The sequence below is a fragment of the Pristis pectinata genome, chromosome 15, assembly GCF_009764475.1.
Source record: "Pristis pectinata isolate sPriPec2 chromosome 15, sPriPec2.1.pri, whole genome shotgun sequence".
Lineage (NCBI taxonomy): Eukaryota > Metazoa > Chordata > Chondrichthyes > Rhinopristiformes > Pristidae > Pristis > Pristis pectinata.
In genome coordinates this window covers 32,161,686-32,185,381 of record NC_067419.1, presented here as the reverse complement: position 1 = coordinate 32,185,381, position 23,696 = coordinate 32,161,686, and the positions used below count along the sequence as shown (strand labels likewise).

The window sequence follows — 23,696 nt, the reverse complement described above, 5'->3', positions numbered from 1 at the left end:
TTCAACTGGAATGACTCATCGAAAACGCTTGTGCAAGTTTCAGGATGGGCATTCAAAAGGAAAAGCCAATTTTACACAACTTCAGGACAGAGCACAGGAGGACAGTTAATTAGTTCTCTCTGTCAAAGAGCTGCAGAAGTCCTAATAGCTTGAATGGTCTCGTCCTGCTAAAATCCTATTATTATTTAATTTTCAGATATATCCTCTGCACTGCAAAACAAGGAAATTGCAGGAAAGATAAAGACAGGTTGAGGAATTCAAGGACTCAAGGAGATGAAGAGATGGTTTTCAAGATTGTAACAACTGTGGCCAGGAGGTCTGAGGACTGCCAATGGTTAGAACAGATTATCAAGGAAGCCAGGCAGTATAAGATATGATGCAGTTATTTAAAATGTCAGCGAGGATGGGGTGCAAGCTTAAGCTGTCAGCAGATTTAGTTAGAATACTGTCTAGGGACCAGGAGACAGATCTCAGTGATTAAATGGACTCAACAAGAACTGGTGGGAGATAGCTAAAAAGCGCATGGTATGAGTCCCAGATAACACTGAGTTGTAGCGAAGGAAAGCGGATGTGACGGTGGAAATACAGACACGAAAACAGGAACAGAGCGATGTAAAGTTGGGAGGAGGGATGGAAGGGGACAGGGTAGATGTGGTTGTGGAGAGAAACAAGTGCTGGCATATCTATTGAGTTGGATCCAGAAAATGATGAATGTGAGAGGGGCTTGAAGGGACATATGGTGGGTCAGGGTTTTCTGAATTGGGCAAATGGGAAGTGTTTGATTTCAGGAATGTCTCTGTACCCTAATAATGAGATAAGTGAGGTTTAGGATTTTGAGGTGGTTTTGTACATCAACATCATGAATAATAATTATAGATGAATTAAATATGTCAGTAAGTAGGAGAATATGGGTTAAACTTTCAACCTGTTACAGAAATTTGTATTTTTACCAAGCATGCAGTAACCATGAAAATGTGATAAATATTCTATATTACATACAATATAGTAAATGTAGAAAAACAGTAAATCCTGTGCTCTCCAAGTTAACAAAATACATACACTTACGGTGATAAAAACTTGCAGGCTATTGCATGAGGGTCACTACATGTTTTGATGCAAGGATTGATGCAGGCTTCATATCGATATTCACACATTGTTCTGTATGGTATAACCTTGCTGCTTTCTGAAAGAAAATTCTTTGTATTAATAGAGGCTTCTTTCTGATGTTTAAAACCCACAAGAAACAGCAAAATAACCCACTAATTCCTATACAAAGTAAATCAATTGTTGTGCCCTGGGAGAAAAGGTCCTTTCCTCCCATGTTGTTTTGCTAGCTGCCACTTTGCAAAGCCGTCATTAGAAAGAATCACTAAGAATTTCCCAGGAACCGAAGCAGGAATCTGCCTAAAGCTAACAAGGTAATAGATGGAGTGAAAAAAATTGCTCAGTACACAGTATTAACAATTCTGTGCTGAAAAAGCATCAAACAGTATCTGCAGGGAAAGCTGGCCTGGCTTAAATGCAAAGGAGCCAGTATAATTACGTCATTCATTACATTTCTCATAACTCAGTCTTGATGCAACCACCAACCCAGAGTCCAGGTAGATAAAAATGCCCACATTAATGGCAGGGCAAAAGTGGAGTCCACAAAGGTGATCTGTCCCTAGATGAAGCCTCAAACACTTTAGCGGATTCAATGCAAAAGACACATTATAAAGAGGACTAATTATTACAAATTCTTAATTTTACAGCCAACATACCAACTTCTGCCCTAACCCTGCATAACACCTTGAGCTCCTCCCCTAGCAGATACCCCAAATGTCCCTGTTCTAATGTTAGTTTCCATCAAATTTATATCATTTTTACAACCTGTTCTAATTGTCACTACTTTAACAATGGAAGTAAGCTGGACAATTTCAGCCAATAGAGAGTTTAATTAAAGCCAAGGCATGCAGTTGATTTATCCCAGTGTAACTTCCTAAAGATTGCCACTGTAGATATTCTGGGAATAGACTAGAAAGTTCAATGTATATTTTTTAAATATGTACAAACATGAAACATTTGTGAACTGACTGAATGTGCACTCAAAATCCAGAATCAAAGTAAGAAAATAATGAGTTGAGACATTAAAAAGGCAGATACTAAAAAATTTTCTAAGGAAATAAGAGGCTGTCTGGAAGTCTCAGCACAGAAAAAAATTATATTTTCATAACAAATTAAAATATATAAAAAGTTCTTCATAAGAGGTTAGATTACATCTTGTACGTGTTTCATTCATTCTGACTCTTTAAGGAATTATATTAAGGGATGTTTGTTGTAATTATGAAGTCATTTAGATAAGTTGTTCTTTTATAAGTTATGCAATATATTACTTTTGATTAGAAACTAACCAAACCATTTTTGGTGCATTAAAACATGGCTGCTTATAGAGCTATAGGCAAATCAAGTCCTCCAAAAAGAAATTGATGCAAACAATTTGTGTAAGAGCTTGTGTGGTTTCCCAAAAAGATGTGTTAAATCCTGACCTGTGTGGGTTCAGGCAGGAGTTCTCTGAACTTATCACAGATGCTGCCACTTTCCTATACAACAATTAGAGGTGGCTTTCCCACCACTGCACACTGAGGGGTGGAACCCATATAAAAATCACTTGGACTGTCTGGTCATGAAATGTATGTAGAGGAATATTGATGTCATGCTGATATAATGTTGATCTTGTAAATAAATAGAATGATATTTTGTATTGAGAATTTTAATATTATTATATTCAAATTTTATGATTAAAATTGACTGTTAGGGAAAGAATATTGGAAAGGAATGTAGAAAAAGTTTCTATGTCAGTTCCTAGGTGAAAGGTGTCATGCAAGGACCAAGGAATAAAGAGGAAGAGAAAAATCAAACGTCCAGAATATTTCTTGGTATGATAATCTCTTTCATGTTATGCCGTCTGGCCTCTCAATGATGAAGCATTGCATATGTGCACAGAAGAGGATGTTTACAGAGAACAAGAACACAGGCTTCCCCCAGCACATTCTACGCAAAGGTGCATTTCACTGTGTGTTTCGATGTACATGTGACGAATAAAGAAATCTTATCTTATAACTTAGTGTCATTAAATGAATATGTTACTGTGTCCAGAGAATATATTCTCTGGCTGTAAGATACTTTTAATTCATTTTTCAGGATCTGAGCATCACTGGCAAGCAGGCTTTTATTGTCCATCCCTAATTGCCTTCAAGAAGATGGTGAGCCACCTTCTTGAAATGCTGCAGTCCTTCTGGTGAAGGTCCTCCCACAGTGCTGCTGGGGAGAGAGTTTGAGTGCATTTACAGCCAGTGACAATGAAGGGCCAGCTATAATCAGGATAGTTTATGACTTGGAGGCAAATATGCAGGCAGTGGTGTACCCCTGTACCTGCTGACCTTCACATTTTTAGTGGTGGAGATTGCGGGTTATGGTGATGCAGACAAGTAGTTGAGATGAGTAACTACAGCACATTATGTGGATGATGCATGTTGCAGCCACTGGTAGGACCCTGGTAGTGTTGGGAATGAATATCTATGGTGCTGGATGGGGGGTGGGAGGGGGAGCATTCAAATAGGCTTGATGTTGTCAACCTTCTTCAGAGTTGTTGGATCTGCACTCTTACTGGCAAGTGGAAAATATTCCATCAGACTCCTGCTGTGTGCCTTGTAAATGGAAGGGAAGCTTTGGGGCGTCAGGAGGTGAGAGTCACTCACTGCAGGACACCCAGCCTCTAACCTGCTCATGTAGCCCTGGGTTTTCACTTACAATCTTAACCCATTTTCAACTTACAGTTGGCGAGAGTGGATTCAAAGAGCATTTGGCACATTTTTGCTACTTTTGCAAACTTTCTCTACTTTGGCAAGCGTGTGGGTTTAGACTCTGCTGTTGCTAATACTTATTTCCAATACCACATGTGCTTGGATAGTAGCAGGTCCCAACAATATGTCAGTAATATGTTAATGTTGCCCAGATAATTCACTGAATCTTTAAAACACTTTCAAAATGCAGCTCTCCACCATGCTGGAGTTGTAGGGCAGGAAGTCATACTTAAACAAATTTAACACTTGACTGCAGAGCACTCAATATCATTTTGGAAGGTGATACCCATGTTATTTTGCCATCCTGAGGATCGATGTGCTCTTAAGCTCTTACATAAAATCTTTCGCTTTAATCTTATTTTCATTACATTCTTTCATTTTTAATTTTCATATACATGATTAGGAATAGAAAAAAAATGTATTTCTGTATAAATGTATAATTTTTTTATTTTATATTTGTATCTCTGTTTTTATTTATCTTTTTTGGTGTGACTACAACCTTATTCTCTCATTTTTCTTGTTTGACTTGAAAATAGTGGTCAACAGAGGCTGTAGATTTCTCCACTGTCCTCAGCAGAGTTGCTCTATGCCCAGCTCATATGTGTATTCCTGCTCCTACCTGTGCCTTAGCCCTCTCATTTGTAATATTATCACCATACAATGTGGTGACTTCTATAAGATTCAGAATCTATAAGAATGAAAACAAAAAGGAAAATTTCCACTTACAGTGTTTGATAATGTGTTGCAACACATGTGTTTCTAAAAAGATTAGTGAGGCACAAACAAAAGAAGGCTGATGAATCTAAATGTGTTCATGTTCATGTCCTGGACTTGAAACTGACTGCAAATGGCCTCAGGAACGTTTTTTTGTCATTAATACAAAGACAAGTGAAAGGGCAAGAGCAGAGGTAACATGATAACATGGAACCTGTCATTAGGTTTCCTATCACCATATACTGTAGTTGTTATAACACACAAGAATTCATGTGGAATCTATGAAACTAGCAAATGATTTGTATTAACTAAAAGCTAAAGTTTGTAAACAATATATTATTTTAGGATAACCGTGCAAGCCAAAACCATACAAGATCACATTCAAAAAATATTCTTCCTTTTAAAAATGCTTTTTAAAAGTTTAAATATTGAAACCTAATGAAATTGTACATCACCAACTTACTGGATAGTTACAATTCTGTTTGGATAATGCATTTTATAAAAGTGTACTTATCACTTAAATAGGAAACATAACATTGTACAGCCGAAGTAAAAACCATTGCACAAAGCATCCACAAAATATGATTGCTCAGCAATTTTACAGTAATTTTATCACTATAAAAATATGAACTTTCAGAAACAGACGCACTGAAATATTTTCCTTATCCTACTATGTAGACAGCTGTGCCAGTTAGAAGATATGGTTACAGGCTACTTCCGTGAACAGAACAACCTTTTCCCCTTTAGAGTATTAACTGACTCTTTATATGCAGAGGGTCATGGGTAAAAATCAAGGGCTAAATCTATGCTGCAAAACAGCCTTGAAGAGAGCATTGTTCTGATAGCTTTTGGTTGGCTCTCTTTGAGTAGTTTTAGTTTCAGCACAATATCCCTGACTTGCAAGGCATCTCCTTTTACATTCCAGTGCGTCAGGATTATTTAGTTGCTTTTGTACCATAGAAAATACATGGTCTAATGAAAGCTCCACAGTAAGAAAGCAAAGGGGCCCAGTCTTGTACTTTATGTGGCAATATCTATTTGCCATATGTGAATCCAGTAGTTATTTTATAACCTCTATTATGCAGTGTGGAACTAAATGTTATTTATAAAAGGTTGGAAAAGAAGAATGTTGGTAACAATGTCTGCACCTACTTGTTTCCCACAGAGATGGAATGTAAAAATAATTTGAAGAGATCAAAACTGACAAGAACACTCAAAATACATATTGACTGAAATGTCTTGTGTACTATTTTGTGTTTCTTGTGATAAATGGCAATTAAAATAGATATATTGTTTCTACTCACCCATCAGAGGCTATTTCCATTGACCAGAATGTTAGGTATGTCTAAGGCATCCAACGCCAAGGGAGATATCATGATCTGGAATTCTAACCTTAGCTAGAAGTTAAAGTCTAACAAAGACTAGATCATATATATTTCTGTTTCTCACCTCACTCTTCAATTTTGTGAAGATTGGTTTCCATGTAACATGGCTACTTACAAACAAGCAAAAAATATTTATATAAGGAAATTAAATTGAAGATCACTTGGGCATTGATACAAGCCAAAATTTGATAAAAACATTTAAAATGGGAATTTTGCTGGTTGCTCTGAAAGTGCAGGTCAAAATAATAAGTTGCTAACATTCCAACCTTAACGATACTAAGCTCCAACCCACATGCAGATTTGGAATGAAGTAATCTGTACGTTATATCTTCAAGTAAAAATTTAGGTGAATTGCATTAAAGAGGGATGTTAGTACAATATAGGTTTGTGATTCACTCCAGGTTGTATGGTTTTGTATTTCCACTTCATAAAGCACCATAGATACAGTATATGATTTTCTTTTTCATAAGTGGTTTCCCAGATGCAATTCACGCTTTTTATTTGTAAAATGAGAAACCACTAAAGATAAATTTGATGTGATTGCTTCATTACATTATTGTTCAGTGCACTGAATGCAATTATTAGCTGCATGCACCAAAATTAACTGTAGCATGTGATATGATAAACATTGATTCAATATATAGTATATTATCTTTTAGAAGCTTCAATGGTTGATTCATGTATTAAAGTTGAGGTTTTGTAACATACAAGAGTTGACCTGGTAGCTCAAAGTACTGTGTGATATGACACCTGGTTGAATAGATTAGCGTAGCCTATAAATTAACATAAATGTAATGAGTGAAATATTACTGGGAATTATGATACTGGCAAGGAGGACAAATATTAGACATACTTTCAGGGCATTCACGGAGGAAACTCCAAAGACCAATTTTATTTATGGCAAAGAGACAAAACAACAGTGTCCTAGTGTTCCCTGAAAACATTTAACACAAGATATGATAACTCTATTCCAAAAAAAAAGATATCTTTAAACGTTAGAACATTTTCTACAGACAAGGTTATCCCATCAGACTAGTGAGGCCTGTCAAGCACATTCATTTAGTTTTAGGAAGCTGTATGGGCCTTTGGTCACTTACCTTCAATTCTAAAGCTGCTTGAGAGTTTAAATGATTCGGAGTACTCATATTGAACTACTTTAACAGCTGATGGTGTGAGTGAAATGAAATATCCCTTCCTGCTGTATAATTCAAAGGTACTATAGCCTGAGATCCAGTTGTTCTGGTGATGAATGAATGAAGCAGCTTTATGGAAATGTTGGTTGTCTTCCCACTGCTTTAAGCGTAGATCATCACTTTCACCAATGTGTAGGAAGTAATTTGGTCTTTCAGCAGACTCAAGGGAAACAACAGGCAATGCTGTAAGATTACAACAATATCTAAATCAATTTTTGGCTTCTCAACCATAAAATTAGGTTAAAGGTGTTCAAAATACCGTGCAAAAATAGTTTATGTTCTGAATAGAAATGTAAATATCCTACAGCTAAGATACCATTATATATTTAACATTAATATAAAAATTGACAATAGCCTTTGTTTTCCCTGGAGCTCCATGCAAGTACAGTCATACAAAATATGTATGATAACCAAGTGCATACATATCACTTACATAGAAGGAAACCTTTCAAAACTGTTTTATCAATTTAGTTCAGTGATGCAACAAAGCATTCAAAAACCTTTCTTCGATCCAATCTTCTTTCCTGTTTCTCATTCTGTGTACACCATCTGATATAGATAAATTACCAACAGCTGCCAAATGAGCATTTACGAACGGTCCTGGGATCATCATTACATTAGAGAAATTAAGTTCACAACTCTGAGCCACAAATGATGAGAAGCAAAACTTCTCTATTTGGACAATCTTACTTGATCTTATTAATGCTTACTCCAGTCAAGCGCTGAGCCATTCAAATTTTAGAATTTAATTCTTTTTAACAAAACTGTTTATCTTCATTTTGCTGTTGATTGACAATGTAAAAGCTAACCTATTTAAGACTGACCTTTACAGTTTCCCACAGAAATGTTTCTCATTAACAAAATAAATATAAAATTATATCAATATTACAGTTGATACAATATTTTTACATTTGACTCCCCAGTATGATGGGAATTATTTTTTTTAGATGGGACATAATAATAAAGTCCTGTAAAAAATGTGAAAAAGAAAAGTTTATTTCAATACTATGTTCTCAGGCTGTCATTTTCCTGACATCATAAGCCAACTAAAAGCCTGTCAGCCACAAAATTTAACTAAATTAAAAATGTAAAGCAAGTGGATATATGGCCTTTTTTTTAAGTATGTTCTTAGCTCCACTTAATCCTATGAATTTTCTCCCATCTGTTGATAATGATATTATAGAAATAATGTAACAAAACTGCTTTGGAATCAATGGTTTGTCCTATCTGCGCAACACAAGAATACCCAGATTTCATTCTTTATGGTAGAAACCATTCCTGTTGTTTCTCTCGCCTTAGGAGGATCTTCCATCCCTTTGTCTGCATCTATGGTGCATCACTTCGGGTTTCTTCAATTGATGCAGAAAGAGTTAACTTCACCTGGTCAACATCCAATGACTCAACTGCAAAGTGCACACACTTATACGAGGATCAAGTTCAACAGTAAAAAGCCTGTCAACATAAGGCTAATATACAAGGTATATCCTTTGGATAAACTTTCACATCAGGTGTGAAACAATAGCAAAACCCATTCTTTTCAAGTCAGAAGGTAAGGAAATCACCTCTGATTGAAAGTTGCCATTACATCAATTCTGAGTAAAGATGAGTTCTTGGAGGAGAGAAATTTTGAGGTGAAAGGGGTGCTACGACACTTGACCATTTGAATCGTTTCTCTCAGGTTCTAAACAATTTCAATTGCAATCCAGAAAATTCTAGAACATCCAAAGTTCCTATTTTCAGGGTCACAGTAAGTTTAGAGAAATGAACCTCACCATTTTGTTTGGATTTTTAATCTCTATATTTGTGTTCTCCACTTTGCTTTTTCAAGCTGAGGGCAAAGCTATGAGGAGATTGGCAACTTTACTCTGAATGGGATAGAGGAATCTTGTTCATGGAGAGCACTCCTCTGAACTCTTGCAACGCAGACACAAAGAGGGAGGATGCCTGATGGGAGTGAGTTGTACTACCTTCTGATTACATCTGGCCAGACAAGCAGAGGTCTGCATACAAGTGCTTTCATTAATGAGCTGCACTTTATTTTATGATATCCAACTACCAGTTAAATCTTTACCAAGAGCTGAGGAGCAGTCAGCTCTGAAGTCATGCAAGAAGATTGAATTTAAATCATTTTCAGTCTACCGTTTTTAGTCTTTTATAAGGCCTCTAGAAGGATAAGGTTAGAAGGGATTCAAGGTGGAAGATATCAGTTTCCATGACCTGTATGGATTTAACGGGGAAATCATTTTCTATGTCATGATTCCTGAAAAGAAACCTTCGCATTCCCCTACTACCACATAAATTGGATTCCATAGTAAATAGTGTCCTTCATTGGTCTGGGCAAAGTATGTAACTGAGGTGAGAGTATGTAACTGAGGCTAAGTAACACTCAGCAAGATCTAGAAAGTGCTAATGAGAATTCTACAGCACACTTCAGAGACTGTGGATGCCACAAAGCACCTGACATACAATTAATTACTTTTGTTTTTTAAGTTGCCAAGTTGCACGTGAGGAAATGGTTAGTGGTTAATCTGCTTTTGGTGGTGTGAATTGATGGATAAACATTGACAGGCCTCTGTGAGAACTTACTGCTGTTTTTCAGCATGCACGTTGGGACATTTTACATCTTGCTCAACATTCAGATCAGTTCTTGGTTCAATATCTATTGAAAAGATGGTACTTCTGAAAAAGTACCACTCCTTAGAATGAGACAAGAGGCTGCTTCACAAAAGAGGTGCATCTAAAAATGCTTTCATTACATGGAAGATTATTGTAATCAATAATACAACAACTGCCAAGTTATCAACTCTCTTTTTAACCATCACCTTTAAAAATAAAAACTGTAGAGTAATTCTTTGCTAAGAGGATATACTAGAGTCTGCATGATTCACTTATAGCGTGATACAAGTCCGAAAGAATTAGTTTAAGGTGACACAACATGCCCAGAACAGACCAAGATGCATTTGTCTTTTCTGTGTTGTCCAAACCAGCAGTGATGGACTGTTTATATTTGAATTAAAGAATTATAATTCTTAAATATTGGCAGTTGATTGTGAATACAACAAACTCTTATGGGAAGGAAATCCTTTGAGGCTGATAGCCCACATACTGTATCTTAAGCTATTGCTGAAAATCAAAAGAACTGCAGATGCTGGACATTGGAAATAAAAACAGAAAATACTGGAAACACTGAACAAAGTTGGGCTGTGAATATGGAAGTGAGCATGACTGAGCAAAAATGCCTGACTTACTGAGATTTTCCAGTATTTTATTTTTTATTTATTAAAGCTATTGCTGACAGGACAAAAACAGGAAATGGACAACACCATCTAGAACAAACTGAAGAAGAACATGGATGAATTGTGGCCATTGATGCCTAGTGATCCAATATAATGAACCACAAATGGACTTCCCAAACACTTTTATTCATAGGGACTGAAAATAAAGACTATTCTGCCTTGTAGAATACCTATACAGAAACAAAGGCAATATATTTCATTGTCATGCGTTATTACAGGAAGTGTGCAAAATCCCACGACCATCCATTGTACTTTTACAGATTGAATTCAAAAAAATTTCTCACTTGAGTGTTTTGCCTTGTACAGTCCAGGTGTAATCATGAAATTCATTAAATTGTTCTCTCCAGCATTGTTTATTTGCAAGGGTATAATGTCCCCATTTATCCTGTTGCTTGCAATAACTGTATCATTCCACAAGTAGTTGATAAGCAAATATGGTCCTTCTCCAAGATCTGAAATGATTTCAAGAATAACTTGAAATATTACACCACAATATTTTTGGTGAAACTAAGTGCAAGAAAATAGTGAATTCAGAATATTATTTTCCTCTGCTCTCCCACCCAAGGTAACAAGACTAGCTTCTTTCTATGCTCCCTCTTTAAGCTGTTCCATTCTTGGACAGAGTAATTCATAAAGGCATGACAGGATCGCCCCAAAATCTCTCGGGACAGAAAAGGCCTATGCTCAGTGCCCCCAGCTTTCATCTCACCCTAGTCTGTCACCTGTTCAGTAAAAGCAGAGGAATTAAACACGTTGACAGGGATTGTAATGGTCCTTGGTTTGGGAAAATGGGTCACCATTAGCAAGAGATGACAGTGAAAAGAAAAAGAAGAATTCATTTTCCAAGTGTCCGTGACAAGTACACCACATAAAATACCACTGATATAAAGTAAAAATGGTGTTTAATGTTTAAAAGGGAGAATTACTGTATCCACTTACAAAACTGGCATATATCAGAATGTTACTACTTATCAAAAAGGACACAATGAGATGATTTTCCCTCCTCAATGTCTGTCTGTAAAACATTGCGTGGATGGAGTAGAAAATTAAAACAAAACAGAACCAGCCTGATTTTCTTTCCACCAGTTTAAAATTTACTTTAAGAGCTCTCCACATTTAAGCACAGGGATCACTGAGTTATTCAACTCTGAAAACCCACACTTTGATATCTGGCATGTTCTGAATTTTACACAGGTATCGGACTAGATGCTGAAAGACCCATGTGTTTCTACATGTAGAGGTGTTTTTCATTTACAGCAAGATATCACAACCTGTGTTACACTGAGGAGAAATGCCTTATGCACTAAGGAGGAGCAAAAGCAAAAGTGGAGAGGATTGGAAGAGCCAAGAGACAGGCAGAGTTGGGCTTTAAGGTGGATGCTGAAAACAAGCAATGTGGAATCAACAAAGGAAATTCAGTAAGTCATTAAAAAAAACTTACTTTTCATTGAAATTTGAAAGATTCCTAAATGTATTTACATAGGCATAAAAATATACATACCTTGATTGTAATATTCACAGTCAAAAGCTGAAAGATGTCAAGAATATAGAATAAGTAAAAATCACTCTAAACACTGATGCTGCAATTAAATATTTGTTTCCTTCTAAGCAGGTTTGTCTCTTTTGTGTCCATGTTCAAGTTAAAGGTCAATATGTCTTATTAACACAAGAATTCCAATAAATATTATCATTACTCCAATCTACATACAAACTTCTTTGATTAAACTATAGGCCATGCAACAAATTCTAGCCACAAGTTCACTGATTTATATTCAGTTTTATGGTGCGTGACTTTAGAGATAGCACACAACTGACATCATGAAAATGTGCTGTAAGTAGAAACAGATCTATCTAAATAATTTCTATAAGCTAACTTGAAGGTCATATGGTATTTATATTTTTGATTAAAGTTACTATCCCCATAGGTCAAGTTGGCTGAAATCCCATGCTTCTGATCTTTTGATTTTTGCACTTCCTACAAGTCAAATCAAGAGAGATTTTTCACTTATTCTCCTGTTTCCGGGAATTAAAAACACAGATAATCTGCATTAGCTCCCAAAAATAACAAATTATAGCATTACCGGATTGCTATCATTTCAATAAGCCTTACTCTATTGATTGAGATGAGAGTAATCAATGTTTTTCTAGTGTTTGCAATGCCCAAAAAATGACTGCATGCTGGTTAAAACGATACTTACCATTCATCCACTAAATATATTTTAAAGTCAGTACTATCATCAACTTACAATATGCTGTGAGTCCTTTATCTTTTATATTGTTGCACATTCTGAAGCACTTTTTTCCTGTGTGCCATTACTCATGTGCCATATCTAACATATATCTGATAATACTCACGGCAAACATTAGGTGACCTCCAATTGATTGCCACTCCTTTTTGACAGCACTTGTGTGCATAAGCTGCAACACTGGTACAAAAGCATTCACAGTCCCCGCCACGGTTACAGTTACACGTGTCGGTGAGACAATTCTTGTAAAACCAGGTGACATCAACCTGGAAAAAACCCAAAACCTTTATTACTTACACAGATTATCAAAACAAAGTCAACCTTAAGTCAAAGTGAATTCTGAATAAAATATTTTAAAATTTAAAAAAATATGCACAAGATTTTTAAGAGCACAAATAGTTGTATGGCACAGGACTGCCATCTAGGGGATGTTGGATAACTATGTAATTTACTGAATCAAATAATACAAATCATTTCAATGTCCTATTTAAATAGCAGTTATGAAAAAAATGCTCTGAATAGAAAGAAGATTAGAGAGTCAGCAGTGGGGAACCCTTTGTTTACATTACAATATCTTACAGCCCTGAAATGCTCATCCCAGTGCTGTTATTGAGAGTCCACAGAGTACAGGAAACAATGTGCAAGATGGCTTCCAAGAAAGAGCAACAGTGAAGCCTCAACCATTCATTCAAGGGTATTAGCAGATTACCATTTAGTTGATTTCTTATTTTTTTATGCACTGTGCAGCTAACTTTTATTTAATCTTGACCAAGATAGCAAGGATGCCTGTACAGCCACAGGAATAACCAATGGGAAAAGCTGGGAAATGTTGCAGGTCAGCTTGTCTAATTTCAAAATTAGATAAGTGACAATTCAGGTGCAATGTGGTGAGATCCATAGAAACCTTAAACATTTATACCAGACCCCTCAGGTAACGCATCATTGGCCTCGTAACAGTGGTTGTGAGCATTGAACCTTGGCAGATCATACTGGCATTGAGTGCTGGCATCATTTACAAGAATGATACCTACACTCCACAGATTAAATTAGGAAAGATTTCACAACCTAAGAAAGAAGGAAAAGGAGTTGTTAGTGAAGTTTTCATAATATGAAGAGAAGCTAATAGAATAGGTGGAGGGAAACTATTTCAGTGGATTGGGGAGTCAAGGACTAGGAGAACAGGCATTTTAGGATATAGAAACTTGGAGCTCTCTCTGCCAACAGAAACTGATGCTAGGTCCATCGTTCATTTTAAATCTGTAACTGATATATTTTTGTCAACTAAAGATATTAAAGGATATTTGGAAAGGAGGAATATGTGGATCTAGGTCACACATCAACCATGATCTTATTGAATGGTGGTAAAGGTTTGAGTGGATAAATGCCCTATTCATGTGTTCCAATGTATTCCTCTGAAGTAATGAGATTTCCAACCATACCTAGCATAAACACACACACAGCAGAGGAGGTGCCAGATTTCCCTGCCTCCCCCATTCAAAATCCAGTCCCTCCACCCCCACCATTCCAGGACTGGGGAACCCATTGAGCAAAACCACAAAACTGGCTCAGACCTTCCCCGATACAATCTAAAGTATGAATTGCAAAAAAGAATAAGGAGATAACAAAAACAGTAAATACTGGAACCACACAGCTTTTTGTGGACAGAGAAACAGAGCTAACATTTCGGATTGATGACATTTCATCATAGATGCTGCCTGACCTATTAGGTACTTTAAACATTGTCAGGTTTCCAGCATCTGTGGGATTGTTTTTGCATTTTTTTTTGATAGGGAGATAGTACTTATCTGCAAAGTAATGCAGAAGTCAAGGCAAAAATGCCAAGAGTGAGGTGGGTAAAAGAAATAAAACTCTCACACTTACCACATTATGACAAGGAGCAAAAACTTCACTGTACAGAATAGCACATTCTCTCTTTGCAAATGGCTGCCTGATTAAGTCTGCTTCACATGGCCGGGTGATACCATTTCTACTCACACACTTGAATAAAATAAGAGAGTGAAATATTAATATTTGAATTATTAACCTTGAATAGTGATTGATTAATTAGCTATTATAAATAATATGATTGATACAATTTCAAAGGGAAATTGGGAGGTTCATAACTCGTAGTCAATTGGATATCATTTGTCTCTAACTTGTTTACTGATTGTGATGAACAAATTTGCCAGCGCATGTCAGCTCACTCAAAATCAATGGCAATAATGAAGCTCTGGATAACGAGGCTTGCTCAGATTAAATCATACCAGCTCTTTCAGCCTTGTAAAACAACATAATGCAAAAATGGGAAAGTCTCTGTTATCCTTGGCACACTGAACATAAAGGTGTCTATCCACAGCAGCTCTCTCCCCAACCACCCCCCCCCCCCCCACCTTTCTGTGAGAGCAGGATCCTGTATTCCAAACAGTGGCAGAGATTGAGACATTATTGTCATCTCAAATTTTTTGGAATCACTGGGGATCAATTCATCACCAACAGTGAGATCCCTAGACAAACTGCCTTGTCTATGCAGACCTGGTTGACCATTGGCAGGCTTTGTTTTCTGGATCACATGAAGCTCATGCCAAAGTATGTGCTTTGTGATAAGCTCAAGGACCATCTACGCAGCAGAAGGCCAAAGTTCTGATATACCAACAAGATCAAGCAAGGTCTCAAGAAATTCAATATTCCCAGAAACAACTGGGTGGACATGCCCACAATTGCTCAACCTGGAGAAGCTGAGTCAATGCTGATGCAGATACCATGGTGAGACACCAGAGTACCCAGGTTAAGGCCCATCAGTAGACTAGAAACAGATGCCATGGTGGGAAGGGATGTCATTCAAGCCTTAGGATCTTCACCTGCAGCGCTGACTGACTAAGTCACGTTGCCCTTCATCTTTTGAGATGCTGGATGACTTCCAACCCTCTGTCAATCTGCTTTCTGAAACTACTGAGTTTTTTTTCAGGCTAACAAGGATAAGAATAAACCTGAACTACTGCTCAAATGCTCTAGCCAATTTTCTGAGATCAATCCAATCTATCCTGCTCAAGTTAAATTTCCAGTCAAATTAACTAACAATTCAAATTACCTCTATCACCTTAGGATGTTAATAGTGCCTACGAGTACCAACTTGCAGCTAATTAGTAAATCCTTATATTCACCAAGTAGATTTCTCACCAGCATTAAACATGTATCCATTAAATCCAGAGTGGGCTCATTGGGACTGGATGCTGCTGTAAAAATCAAAACAATTTACAGCCCATTCACTGTCTTCCATTCAATTCCGTCCAGGCAGAAGCCACAGTTGGACTGCTCTCCAATTAATTTCACCATGAACAACACGAGTGGCAAGCTCCCATGTCAGTGTAAGAAAATCACAACAGGACCCTCCAATTACTTGAATTACCCCAATTCAAAGATTGCCTGTTTCAAAATAGAGGACACTGGCCTGCCATTTTGAGATCACTTCCAAAATTCTGTTGGATGGCTTCAAGGTGTCAAGTGAGCCATGATTTTTTTCGCCTTATTTCCAACTGCTGGCCATCCTGTTATTCAGCATAAAATGGGCAAGAGTTGGAAGAAAAATTCCCCAGGTTTTTTTTAATAGACTGTATTAACTCAATACTACAGGCACGGTACATGGTAGGCACAGTAGTGTAGTGGTTAGCACAACGCTATTACAGCACCAGCGACCCGTGTCTGCATGGGTTTCCTCCGGGTGCTCCAGTTTCCTCCCACATTCCAAAGACATATGGGTTAGGAATTGTGGACATGCTATGTTGGCGCCGGAAGCATGGCAACACTTGCGGGTTGCCCCCAGAACACACTACGCGAAAGATGCATTTCACTGTGTGTTTCAATGTACATGAGATAGATAGACATAGAGATATCTTATATTTGAAACAGAGTGAATACATTTGGCCACACTTTTTTTTAAAAAAGTAATGATGCATGAAGAGGGTTTGAGCCGGAAAACAATTCATCTGCTTATAAATGTAAAGTAACAGAGGCCTCAGTTTAGACAGATCAAGATTATAATGCTGAGCAAATAGAAACAGTTGGTTTAACTCCATTGAAAAGCATTTTTTTTTCACCTTGAGGTATGGAAATATTACTTATCTAAAAGCAACAGAATTGAATAGTACATTATAAAGTCAGACTAAGAGCACATAGCAGTTCCACATTTTACCAGTTTGAGAGGTTTGCCTGCCGATTTCAATAAGACCGAAAAGATTAAAACAACTGTGATTAACTGAAAAATAATAAATTATAGACTGCCTCAAAATTTCAATCTTTTTATTTTATGTCCTTCTCATTTATACCTGTCCAAGAGCCCAGCTATCTCCAAAAGCTTGGGCGTTGCTTACTTCCATGTTATTTGATGTTGTCATGTCATTTGCCGTACTTTTGTCAAAATTTCCACACAATCCTGTTAGCTTACCCTGTCAACAGTTGAAATAACAATGATTAGTATAACAAACTGTCTAGAATTCATCATATCTCTAATGGCACGTTAGTTGGCCACTGTATGTCGATCCAACGACTGTTTTGATTGTGGGCTTCCACTGAGGCCCAAGTGCTGCTAATTGATCTTCCTCCACAGTCTTTCCTGCACAAGACTACGCAAAGGTTATCAGGTAAGTTTGGTGCTCCAGCCACGGTTGTGTCTATTAGGATGAGGAGTAAGGGGAAGGTCCTAGATTAAATGGGAGAGCAGGGGTGAATGTCAGATATCAGGAATCTGAGAACCTGAGGCTTACAATCAGTGGAAGAGAGGGAGGGTCGCCAGGGGTGATACTTTTTTGCAGGATGATCAATGACTGGAGAGTGAAGGGTGTGGTTGATGGGTGACTGATGGATGGGGATGGGATTGGGTGATTGCTATATGGTGATCAAGGTTGGTTGATCAGTGTCTAGTCAGGATTAGGTGAATAGTGGGTGGGGATTGAGAACTGGGTCAGATGATCGGTGAGTGGCGATCTGGTCAGGTGACTGATGCCTGGATTGGAGTGTTGGATCCAAGTTGGATGGTCTGTGCCTAGGGTTCCGAATATTCAGTGAGGGGGATGGGTTCAATGATCGATGTCTTGTAAAAGGTGATTGATAGGTGGTTGGTAGTCTCAAGGAAACTGGAGCAGGCATGGCAGTGTGGGTTGAGAAGTTCAAATGAGAGCCAATAAATAAATAAAGTTAAGGTAAGTAATTTAAAGGGGACTTGCTAAGTCAAGCTCCTGGCACTAGGTTGGGACCTGTTCATTCAGGACCCCCTTTTAAATCTTGCATCTGCAGACTAAGAAGCACTATGAAAACCTGAGTGGATTGTGAGCATTGAGTCATGGGTGTACTGCAGGACAGCATGATCCAATTTCTAGAGAAACAAAAGGACTACAGATGCTGGAATCTGGATGAAAAACACAATGATGCTGGAGGAACACAGCAGGCCAAGCAGCATCCGTGGAGAAAAGCAGGCAGCCAACATTTCGGCTCAAGACCCTTCTTCAGAACTGGTCCTGATAGAAGGGTCCTGACCTAAAACGTTGACCACCTGCTTTTCTCCACGGATGCTGCCTGGCCTCCTGAGTTCCTACGGCATCATCGTGTTTTGCTTCATGATCCAATTTCTCCTGCCTACATGCTAAACAAGCATTGAACTATGTATAATGTCATGATAGGCACAGTTGACACAGAAAACCACTCTTCTACACAAGTGCATATCATAACAGGAAACATCTTGTTGAACATCCAGAGCAGCATGCCTACAGCTCAAAAAACAGTGCAACTGCTTTCCAATCCAATAAAGATCTGTTTTTATATGCTTAACACTAAAAAAGGCTTTGGTATATGACTGAAGTTCTAGCAAAATATTTCCATGTCAAATTTTATTGGTTCCCAGTTATTTGCTCATAAGACTCAAGGTATTTATGTAAAAAATTGAATCCAATTTCCTCACTGTTGAATATGCAATATTTTAATAAAATCTATTCTGAGTTTTTTGATCATGTCAGAGAAAGAGTTGAGTGGGATAATGCAGCAGTTGTTGTATGTATGGATTTTCAGTTGGCATTTCATAAATTTACACTTAGAACCCTGACTAGCAAAATATAAGCCAATAGGGAAAGCAGAGCGGTGGAAATGTTTGTTTTACAAAAAAAAAGAGGGAGACATGGTGGTGTTTCCCAGGGTTGAGGGGTTAATGGTGGTACCAGTATTATTCTTGATCTATGTAAATAACTTAGGCATGGGGTTGCGAGCTAAATTTTCTAAAATTTGTGAATGACATAACACTTGCAAGTGCGGTAAACAGAAGTAATAGACTTCCAAAGGACACATATATAATGCTGGTGGAATGGACAGGTACATAACAGACGACATTTAATGCTGAGAAGTGTAAAGTGATATATTTTGGCAGGATACATGTAAATAATTAAAAGATAAATTCTAGAGGAAGCACAGGAACAGAAAGACTTTTAATGTAGACGTGCACAAATCTGTAAAGGGAGCAAGGTGGATGTGAGAGCATTTAATAAAGCATATAGGATTCTGGTCCTCAAGAATAGAGTACAAAATCAAGGAGGTTACATTGAACCTTCATAAGAGGTGGGTTAGACCACAAGCAGAATATTGTATCCAATTTGCTCACTTTAGAAAACTTGTTAAGGCCCTGGAGTGTGGTAATGATTTATTGGAATTATTCCAGGGATGAAGGATTTTAGTTAGGACAATAGACCAGAAAAATTAGAGTTGTTCTCCTTGGAGCAGAAAATGTTGAGAGGGGATTTGCTAGAGGTATTCAAAATCCTGATGGGCTTAGATAAGGTAAGTAAAGGGAATCTGATCCCGTTAGCATCAAGGTCAAGATGGGCAGCACTGTGGAGCAACTAGGAGAGCTTCTGCCTCGCAGCTCCAGCAACCCTGGTTTGATCTTAACCTCTGGTGGTTTCTATGTGGAGTTTGCATGTTGTCTCTGTGGCTCCATAGGTTTCCTCCCTGTGCTCCTGTTTCCTCCCACATCCCAAAGACATGCAGGTTAGTAGGTTAATTGGCCAGTATAAATTGCCCCTTGTGTGTAGGGGTAGAATCTAGGGCAAGTTCATGGAAAGGTGGGGAGAATAAAATGGGATCAATTCAGGATTAATGTAAATGGTGCTTGATGGTCAGCATAGACTCGATGGACCAAACTGCCTGCTTCCATGTTTTACAGCTTTCAGGCTAAGCGCAAAGAAACAGACAGAAGGTGACTGACAAAAGGTAGAGGGGTAACACAAGGAAAATCCTCAATGTAACAAAGCTTTGCAATCAGGAGTGCACCATCTGAAAGTCTGGTGGATGGAGGCTCAGGTGTGGCTTTCAAAAGGTAATTGGATACATGCTGGGAGGAAAAATATTTGCAGAGAAGAACTTAGGGAAAGAAGGGGGAGTGAGACTCACCCGATTACTCAATGTGCCAAGTTACCTCCACTGGTATTTGTAAAGATGCTATCATTTTATGAAACCATTTTATAGACTTCTTCAGATTAAACAGATACAAGCTAATGAACAACAGGCTGTTTTTCAGGTTCACCTCCCTCTTGGAAAAGCACAGTTAATGTTTCATTAAAATGCGAAGGAATTAATTTTGGAAACAACAGTATGGAAGGAAACTAATTTCATTGACCTTTTGTTTAAAACAGGGAAAAGCAACAGCTTAGAGTGCTGCAAGAAAGATTTTCATAATAAGTTTATTTTAATTTTTGTGTCATTTTACTTGGATGCATTGAGGTTTTTTTCCCAGTGAACGATTGGAAGTTTAACTGTCTGTGCCAAAATTTATCTCAAGGTATTGCACAAAATTCCTCAGTGTACTGTGGATGGTTCCAAGTGGCAATTATTGGCATAAAGTACTCCTCATACAACACCTCAGTTATGCAATGTTCCTTGATGAGATAGACAATTCGATGATAGATTAACTGCAACTGCTTGTTATTAAATTAGCTGCTCGGTTTTGTGTTAGTAATAATACAAAGAAAGATATTGAGCAAAACTACATGTCATGGGTTGTATGCCAGAGCCCACAAACAACAGAAGCAACACATGGTTACAACACACTGAGGGATTTACTCCCAGATTTAATTTCACAGGTAAAGATATGGTGTATCACAGTAAAACAACAGCCAGCTACATAAGGCTGCAACATTAATACTGTTTTGGGCGAGTTACAAGGTGAATTTTGTTGGCATGTTTGAAAATTACCATAAGACCAAAGACATAGGAGCAGAATTAGGCCATTCAGCCCTTCGACTCTGCTCTGCCATTCGATCACGGCTGATTTATTTTTCCCTCTCAACCCCATTCTCCTGCCTTCTCCCCGTGACCTTTGACATCCTTACTAATCAAGAACCTATCAACCTCCGCTTTAAATACACCCAATGACTTGGCCTCCACAGCCATTTGAGGCAATGAATTCCACAGATTCACCACTCTCTGGCTAAAGAAATCCCTCCTCATCTCAGGTCTAAAGGGACGTCCTTCTATTCTGAGGCTGTGCCCTGTGACCACTGATTACTGACCACTTCATTAATAAGGATACAAATAGAACACTGGAGCCATACAGCATGGAAACAGGCCATTCAGTCCACTGAGTCCATACCAAGCATCAAGTATCCATTTGCCCATTTTATTCTTCCCACATTACCATCAACTTCCCTCAGATTCTAGCATTCACCTACACATTAGGGGCAACTTACAGTGGCTAATTAACCTACCAACCTGCATGGCTTTGGGATGTGAGAGAAACTAAGTGACCCAGAGGCAACCCACATAGCCACAGGGAGAATATGCAAGCTCCACAGTACCAGGATTGAACCTGGGTTGCTAGAGCTATGGGGCAGCAGTGTTATTAGATGCATGACTGTTATTCATTAAATCTTTCATCTCCTCAAAAGGTGAATTAAACCAAAGCATAGGGGACTTGGTGGAGCATAAGGGATTTGTGTCAATTTTGTTTCTGACTTTCAGGCAACAGTATTCTACTGCATAAGAGACTCAAGGCATTGTGCACAATAGTAAGGCCATGCATGGTCCAATGTACGCAAAGGCCTTTCCACTGTTAAGTAAGTAGGCTGCAGGTTGCATTGCTGTAGGATAGAGTATTGTTGGGAATCCTATGTTTGAAAGAGAGCCAGGAAAAGTTGGGATCCTTCAACCTGAAGTCCAGGGCCAGACTAGGATATTGAGGGCCAAGACAGGAATTCAAAGTCTAGGCCAAGTCAGATTGGGATTTTGTCCTGCATACTTTCAAAACTTACTCTTGCAGATGACGGTATATATCTACAGGTTGCAAAGATGCATGCCAACTTTAGCTATCCTTACCTTTGATATTTTCCATTTGATATAGTCACTGATTCCTGCTCTTTGGTAAGATAATACACTTTAGCTGGGTGAGGTTAAATCTACCTACCTGCCACTGTGGTCCAACCTGAATGTGAATGGTTGTCTTTTTATCCCAAAACACTGTAATCTCCTGTTGTGGATAGTGTACCACTGAGTAGTAACCTGCCTTCCACAGCTGAAAATCATTAGCTTCCCTCCTCACTCCAGACAAAGTCTAGGAGGAACAACAAGCACATGGAAGAATTAACATTGGCTGCCTGTTTGCAAGTTTCTTAAGAACATTCTCACTGAAAGTCAAAATTTGTAACCTGTATAATTTAAGCATTTATTGGTAGACCAATTGTTCAGTTCTCCAGTATATTGTTAGCCTTATTTTTTTGAAGAACTAATTGGCTTCTAAAAAATAACTGTAGCAACTAACATGTGTCAAATAAGTACAATACTCTGTTTATTATAATAATTTTTCATTGTCATGTAGTACTGGGAAAGCAAATAGTAAAAATGTGCTTGATCCTTCCCATTGCACTATTCACAGTACCGAAATCAGATAATTTTCAGTATCATGTATTCGCTTCAGATTCAGGTTACAGATCACCAAAAGCATTGTTCTCAATAACTGCTTTCAAAGGTCAGAAGTATTATATAATTAAACACCAAATCTAATATTCTTCTTGTAAAGTGAATCTGTGGAGTATGACTAATTTTGGAAAAATGAGAGAGAGGTTTAAGTATAATGGGATTCTGATAGAACAAGAATTGGTGAAGAATACGGCATGTAGCAGGTTTTCACGGTGGACACTCTGCTGGCTTCCTTCCTGGTTTTGAGTGATATGGTTAACTACTGTAACTTCATTACAACCTTTGGTGAGAGCTGCCTGTACAACACACAAGATGAACCAGATTGTCTCCTAGAAATTAGCTCCATAACTGAGTGCGTAGTTTGCGACTTCTGCATTAATTTTTTCTATGGGACTTGTTACTTAAACCCAGAATAACCTGTGCTGGGCTTCACTAATCAGATAGGAGCTGGCTCCCTGAAGAAAGTTCACATCATGTGACTCACTCAAAGCAAGAGGTTCATGAGCAAACACCCTGCAAGCATGAGCAGCTGCCATTCTGCTAGCAAACTGAACTGCAGTCTTCTGGTCTACAGGATCAAAATATGGGCTGCATTAGCACTGAGCAAATTAAGTTAATCATATTTTATTGATTTATTCATTCGTGGGATGTGGACATTGTTATCATTTAAATATGCATGTATTGTTCATCCCAAATTGCATATGAACCGAAGGGCAGTTAAGAGTCTAGAGTCACATATAGGTTAGAATGGATAAAGATGACAGATTTTCTTACTTGGGGACAAGATTTCCTTCCAGATTTTTTGTTTACAACAATTAGATAGTATTATTACCATTACTGAGAGTTGATTTTTTTTTAATTCCAAATTTACTTAATTACTTGAATTTAAAATCCTGTGTTGCCATGGTGAATGTGAACTCTATTGGTGTGTGAACTGTTTGCACTTTAATCTTTTTTTAAAAACTTAATTGCTCCAAAGGTACCAAAGCATTCATATGCCAAGGCTTGAAGCTCTAAGATTCCCTTCCCAAACCTTTCCCATATTTCTTTAAAACCTACCCCTTTGACAAAG

At 37.9% G+C, this 23,696-nt stretch overlaps 1 protein-coding gene across 1 annotated transcript in view; it reads right to left on the bottom strand.

The window, feature by feature from the left end:
- otogl (otogelin-like) overlaps positions 1 to 23,696 on the bottom strand; it is a 117,066-nt gene that overhangs the window by 42,331 nt on the left and 51,039 nt on the right. The window contains exons 26-33 of the mRNA XM_052030706.1: positions 22,113 to 22,259; positions 16,999 to 17,118; positions 14,558 to 14,674; positions 12,786 to 12,942; positions 11,932 to 11,958; positions 10,715 to 10,882; positions 7,039 to 7,317; positions 1,066 to 1,183 (exon numbers count right to left, since the gene is read on the bottom strand). Of these exons, the coding sequence (XP_051886666.1) occupies positions 1,066 to 1,183; positions 7,039 to 7,317; positions 10,715 to 10,882; positions 11,932 to 11,958; positions 12,786 to 12,942; positions 14,558 to 14,674; positions 16,999 to 17,118; positions 22,113 to 22,259 (1,133 nt within the window). The remainder of the gene's footprint in view (positions 1 to 1,065; positions 1,184 to 7,038; positions 7,318 to 10,714; positions 10,883 to 11,931; positions 11,959 to 12,785; positions 12,943 to 14,557; positions 14,675 to 16,998; positions 17,119 to 22,112; positions 22,260 to 23,696) is intronic.